General features: G+C 31.9%; 1 protein-coding gene across 6 annotated transcripts in view; it reads left to right on the forward strand.

Moving 5' to 3' along the window:
- Nucleotides 1-7,101, forward strand: part of LOC106463053 (Down syndrome cell adhesion molecule homolog) — a 65,887-nt gene that overhangs the window by 33,232 nt on the left and 25,554 nt on the right. For all 6 annotated transcript variants that reach the window (XM_022390462.1, XM_022390463.1, XM_022390464.1 and 3 more), the window contains one exon: nucleotides 5,585-5,732. In XM_022390462.1, coding sequence (XP_022246170.1) covers nucleotides 5,585-5,732 — 148 coding nt within the window. The remainder of the gene's footprint in view (nucleotides 1-5,584; nucleotides 5,733-7,101) is intronic.

The following is a 7,101-nucleotide window of genomic DNA, read 5'->3' on the forward strand; positions in this document are numbered from 1 at the left end:
CTGAAGCTTTTGACACTGGTTAACTGAATATTTGTGAAATCTGAAGCTTTTGACACTGGTTAACTGAATATTTGTGAAATCTGAAGCTTTTCACAACAGTTTACTGAATAGTTGTGAATTCTGAAGCTTTTCACAACAGTTTACTGAATAGTTGTGAATTCTGAAGCTTTTCACAACAGTTTACTGAATAGTTGTGAATTCTGAAGCTTTTCACAACAGTTTACTGAATAGTTGTGAATTCTGAAGCTTTTCACAACAGTTTACTGAATAGTTGTGAATTCTGAACCTTTTAACAACAGTTAACTGAACTGTTGTGAATTTTGAAGCTTTTGACACTGGTTTACAGAACGTTTGTAAATTCAATTAAGTAAATGATGGTATTCAAGGATGTAAAATACACTTGTAATATATATATAGTGTGTACATCCAATGGTTAAATATTCTGAAAGAGGAGAATCTACTTTTTGTGCTAACTTTGACGTCCACGTAAGTAAACAATAGATGGTTCAATATAAAACGCAAGCTTATAGGCTATTGATTTTCACATTGTTACAGAATTATGTTGTAAAGTTGGTTGATCACCCATCCGTTTGATCAGACACACACAACTCATGCAACGCGCACATATATAAAGTAAACACAATTTGAAATTTGCTGTTTCTTCTGCCTCAGACTTTATAACGATGGCTCTTCCCTCTACAATTTGAGTTGATGAAAAGGTCCTGGGTGTAGCCTAGTAGTTAGCATGTGGTGTCTTGGATTTGGGTCTAAGGTTTAAGAGTTTCAGACATAGTGTGAAATTCTCAAGTTGGTGATTTAGGCAGTGTATTGATGATGAAACACAGGGGAAAATGGATGCCAACTTACTTACACAGTAGCAGAAATTTACTGAAAAGGATTCAGTAAAGAAAAAGGCTAAAGTGACAACGTTTAAAAAGTCTTCTGTCTTCCACATTCAGGACCTCAAGACAGTTGACTTCCATTTTCACCTTCTTTGTGGCATAATATTACTCTTTCATCGTTATTCATATGACCAATAAGAGAGTGTATTGTGGCGTAATATTATTCGTTCATCCTTATGCATATGACCAATAAGAGAGTGTATTGTGGCGTAATATTATTCGTTCATCCTTATGCATATGACCAATAAGAGAGTGTATTGTGGCGTAATACTACTCGTTCATCTTTATGCATATGACCAATAAAAGAGTGTATTGTGGCGTAATACTACTCGTTCATCTTTATGCATATGACCAATAAGAGAGTGTATTGTGGAGTAATACTACTCGTTCATCTTTATGCATATGATCAATAAGAGAGTGTATTGTGGCATAATACTACTCGTTCATCTTTATGCATATGACCAATAAAAGAGTGTATTGTGGCGTAATACTACTCGTTCATCTTTATGCATATGACCAATAAATAAGTGTATTGTGGCGTAATATTACTCATTCATCCTTATGCATATGACCAATAAGAGAGTGCATCAGTGACTAGAATTGTAATAGAGTGCTTATTCTGAACACATTATGTGAGATAACAAAGACCTCGTTTTACATCTTTGGTAGTGAAAGGTTTCTTCTGTGAAGTTTAAATTTCGAAAACACTAAAATAATGTGCTTTCATCTTATTAAAGTTAGAAATGATCTAAGTATCCGTGATGACGCATTCATTTTAGTACAGTGTACAGAATGTAACAACGTTTTACAACTTGTAACAGGAAAGTACTTTGTTATGTACATTTTGTTTATGTTTAGGCTCTGCCATAAAATCATAATTGTATAAGCATATGTACGTAAGATTTTGAAATGTCTGTAGTGTTTTCTTTTAAGAAATCGTCTGGGAGAGCGAAATATTTCAAAATACCCTCACAATTTACCTCATTAATTTACATATAACAGACAATTTGAATCGCATCTACATTTATCTTTTACGCAACTGTCAGAGTATTTGAGGCATTTGCAAACTCCCGTACAACTTACATTAAGTATGTATACGAAACGTTTTTACATTTACTTTTAGGCCATCCATTCGTTTTGCTAGTGAAATACATAGTAATGTCATGAGTTTGCTTTTATGAACATGTATTCTGGGCAACTGAAAATATGTCTATAGTTCAACTTTCTCAAGTATACATATAAATGAGGCGTCTTAATGTCACATCAGTTTAATTTTTGAAATATGTACTTATGCGAAATATTTCACTTTCTTCCTCACTGAACATGACGTGATGTAACATTTCTACCACATGCCCTGGTTCTCTAGTTTACAATTTTTGTAGTTATGCATGTTTGTTATCGAGACGTTTAAAATGATTCTGTATCTTATTTTGTTCCTCTACCAGATACGTTTCAAAATAAAACAAGTTACTTTAATTAAAAGTTAAATGCGAGCTAAATGAGACGAGAATGAATGAAGTTGTTTAAACCTTAAAATTGACAAAACTTTCACGAATTCTTTATTTTTTCTCATCCCCAATTCATGATGTTAATATAACAAGATGAAAGATTATAATCAGCTACATTTATTGACTGTTTTATCTCAGGATGCCAGTCTGATGTGGACATTGTTTGCTCCAAAAGGTCGAATAAACTTGTAAACATTTGATTGATTTCATATTTAGGAATAGCATCTTAATAGACAAAACAGTATCGTATCTGAAAACTGCTTTCATACCGCGGGTATTCGTAGAACTTTTCTATCTAAGAGTGTTATTAACCTTTCCATATGTAAGGCACTTTCCTGCTTAATTCAAGGCTACTTGATAGTTTTAAAGGACTAAACTGCAAAAACTGGGAGATGAAAGCCACATGCACATACTCAGACAAGGAAAATAAAACGTACTTAATTTCAAACCATCTTCGATCTCGACTATTCTTTTAAGTAATGAATCGTAAGTGTTCAAACTAACTTTCAAAACTATCAAAATGAGTATGCAGTCTAGAAATTATCGGTTCAGGGTACACACTTTTTCGTGTATTTTACGAACTTATCGCAGTGTGCATTGCAAATCCAGTATGTGACACTTCAGAATTACACTATCTGAAATACGAGCATGAAGTGTGAGTTTTGTTTATATGTCTAAAATTTAACACGTAAGCGTGTAATATTATACTAGCTTATATTTGAGTTTAGTGTTAATAAAGCCTTACCCGTCTGTTGTAGTACATGATTCGACCTGTATTTCAGCCTAGCAGCACGTTTAAAAGTCGTGTCATTATTATGTGTGTCAAACTTTTATTTTTAGTATTAAACATGCCAAATGTTTGGGCTTTGTTTTGCACGTGATTAAACTACACCCGCAGATTTTCGTGACTCTGTAACAAATTCATTTGTTAAACAAGAGTCAATGGAAAAGATTGGCCCACCATAGAAAGCCTTACGTCTAACAGTATCTAATTTGTTTAAATTCGGGTCATATGAAAGGCTTTCCATTCTTCTTTGTTAATTAGGACCAACTCATATTTTTATACGTCAATCGTTTTTTTTTCGTTTATTCTTAATAAGCTTCGCATTGTCATTTCTGTTATTAATTCGTGTACATTTTTACATGTCCTTTGCAATCTGATAACGTATGGTATGTGGATTGGATCTACGAATAAATATAATTAAATAACTTATGTGTCTTTCTTCTTTGTACAAATAAACATGCACATTCTCTTATAAATAGTAGTGTATGTCATAACATGCTTGATATAAAATACTAATTACATTAATTTAGTTAATTACAACTGTCACCTTATTTGTTGAGAAGAGAATTATATAATGTACATATACTTGCAAATAAAATTGTTAGTACATATTTCATGCCATTTGTTTGTAGTTATGCATAAAGCTACACAATGGGCTAGCTGTGCTCTGCCCACCACGGGTGTCGAAACCCGGTTTCTAGCGTTGTAAGTCCGCAGACATACCGCTGTGCCACTGGGGGGCATTTCATGCCATATAACTTCATGTCTTTTCGATGGTTCACCGGTAAGCTTGAGGGCTTATAACACTAAAATTCGGAGTTATTTCCCTGCATTGGGGACAGCACAAATAGCTCATTGTGCTACATTACGCATAAGTAAACATATAAAGACTTCGTGATCAGGTTTCTTAATTACACAAGCCGCCTTTTGAAACGCTGGGAACTCGCGGGTCGGTTTGTAAATTCGTATAAAGTTTCCCGGTTCACTAGTAAATAGTTGGGTGGCGCACGGATGTAGGGAAGGCACGAGAAAACTAAAAGTCCTTGATCTATGTGCCACTGATTATTATTCTTTGTTTTACTTTCTATAGCAATGATGGGTGTGTTGAAGAATCAACAAACCATTGTTTATAAAAATTGTCTCTTTATTTATTGTATGTTCAATTCTCCAACATCAAAAGTGCCATAAAATGGTGGGTCGTACCTGTTGCAAGACAATAACTGCTATATTCCTCGTATCTGTGGTACAGAACATAATAACGTTACAAGTCACTGATTAATGAGCTATATCCATGAGTAATTACAATGTAAATTGAGTATATAAACTAAAACTTTAAGGAGAAACAACACCCCTGATAAGCTTTTGTAGCTCATATGTAATTTCTTGACATATTAAAGTGTTCTTTTAAACTGTTATATACAGAATTAATTCAATATGTCAATTAATCTTGTTATGGCGAAATATTAGGAATTGGTAATCTATTATATTTTAAGCAAATCTTAATTCGTCTGGATTAAAATCAAACTTGAGAAAGAAGACGATCTCAGACAAGTTATATAACTTGTAGCAGTCATCCATCATTAGCCCTAAAGCTACTGATGTTAGGCCTTGAAAACAGCACGTGAACTAGTGTTCAGTTTGTTTATTGTATACTCGGAATTATTCTCCAAGTGTTGTAGTAGTAATTAACAACAAAAGCATCAAATTAAAAAAAGCCAAGAACAAAGAATGCTGGAATTAATTAATTTATACATAACTTTTCTTTTATAAATATAAACATAACTGTCAGAAATGTGTATTTTAAAATAAATAGCTAAATTTATTTTAATACTATATATACTTGTACATGATGCTTTAGTACGCAAGTGAAATAGTATTAAGCAAGCAGGATAGATATCTAGTGGCTTACTGTGAATGTTTTGTATGAAGCCGTATTTTTAGATTTGATTTTAAGTTGGCTTAACAGTAAGTGTGAACTTAATATGTATGTCTGTTTACTTTTATATAATTTGTAACCAAATAGTACAGTAAAAATTTTAGATTTTGACATTTTGACCTTGCAATTACATTTGCAAAGAACAGGATTTATGTGGTATAAGGCTCTAAGATCATTGTTTAGTAAACATACTTAATAGGTTGTTCTATACAAGATTTTGTTTAACCTCAAGCCTTGATTTTGCACTTAATTTAGCCTTAATTATTCAGCCTTTTCTTTAAAAAGACTTGTATTGCATGGTGAAAAGCATGTTATTTAAATCTTTTTTGATATAGCGTCGACTCATTTATTAATATTCGTTAACTAGGACAACTTGTGTTGTAATATTTAAAAGTGATGATAAAGTAAACATAATTTTGGTTAGATGTCAGTTTTCACGTGGTTTTTCTAATAGTACCTGCTAGGTTTGAGGAAAAATTCGATGTTAAAAGAATCCACCGTGGCGACTCTGCAAAGTTAGAATGTGATGCACGAGGTGATAACCCTATGACTATTACCTGGAACAAAGATAATATTCGGCTCTCGAGGGTGGACACTAGCCGGTATGGAGTCGGATCTTTTTATTTAGCTCTGATGTTAATGTTAATACTTTACAAATTTTCATCATTTTTAGTCAAATAAAAAAAATCTGAAGTAGATTTCAATGCTGTGGTTTGTTATGGAATTGATTTAGAATTTTTATAACTCTGAAAATTGGTAATGATTCACTAACTTATAGTAGATAAAAAAGATGTGGGGCTTTGTGGTGTCTGGACGAATTACAAATTCAAATTAATGCCAATATTTAATTTTTTCAAGTTAACTGATCATTTTGAACATTTATCGTCAAATTACACAACCTGAGTTTTCAACCTTTTTACAAATACTATATATTATTTATTTATAAGTAAACATAGATAAAGTTTCAGTAAAGTGTGTGTGTGTGTAAACTTTGATTTTATCTAAATAACTTGTTTAAATGTAGATAATTTTCTCGTAAAATCTTCTACGGATTTATCGGCAGAATACTTGTTATAAACAACCTCATCTGGTTTTGTTGGTTGCAAATAAATAGGGTGTGCTAGTTATTAACAACTTTTAATTTTTTTAAAAGTTATTTTTCAGTAGTTTTATACAAAGTATGAAAATTCAGCTTGTAGATTCTAAGACATAAACGGGTATTAAATTGGGGGATTTAAGCCGTTAGATTTCACCGAATGTGGCCACGAGGAATGTTTGTCTAGTAATAAAATATAACCAATTTGTTATGATAAGAATTATTATTGAATTATTTCTTCTCAAATGCATTCATTGAATGCTGCACGAAATAGTACCAAACACTTTAGCTTCTGATTCACATTGCTGTCATTTGTATATATATACACACATTCAGCTGCTGATTCGCATTGTTTGTATTTGTATCTTTAAAAAGCATTTAATAAACAATGTCTAAGTGAATAGGCCTACTTACTCACTTTGTACAAGAAAATTCTAGGCCTTTGTATTCAGTTTTTCAACCTTTGAAATATGTGATTAAATCAAAATATGTATATACATTAGTGCGTGTTAGAGTTTTTGATTTTATTCAAAAGTACTTCTTGAAAACAATTTTAAATAAAGTATGGATCCGTTTTAATGACAGTTACTCGTGACAGTATTGAATAAATACTGATTTTCAGTTAATGTACTTTTTTTTTACCATTGTACTGTGCTGGATTTACAAAAGAATATTTAACAAGAATACCAGTCTTTAGCATTCACTTAAAAAAGAAGAACATTATAAATGGACAAAATTTAAATCTTTTATTCGAGTTTTATAAAATACTTAATTAAACTTTCTACATAACTTTTATCACGCTATCTCTTTCGACGTTTTCTGTACATTCAAAAATACGTATATTAATTGCCTCTGTACATTCAAAAACCTGTATA

Source organism: Limulus polyphemus, unplaced genomic scaffold, assembly GCF_000517525.1.
Source record: "Limulus polyphemus unplaced genomic scaffold, Limulus_polyphemus-2.1.2 Scaffold1314, whole genome shotgun sequence".
Taxonomy (NCBI): domain Eukaryota; kingdom Metazoa; phylum Arthropoda; class Merostomata; order Xiphosura; family Limulidae; genus Limulus; species Limulus polyphemus.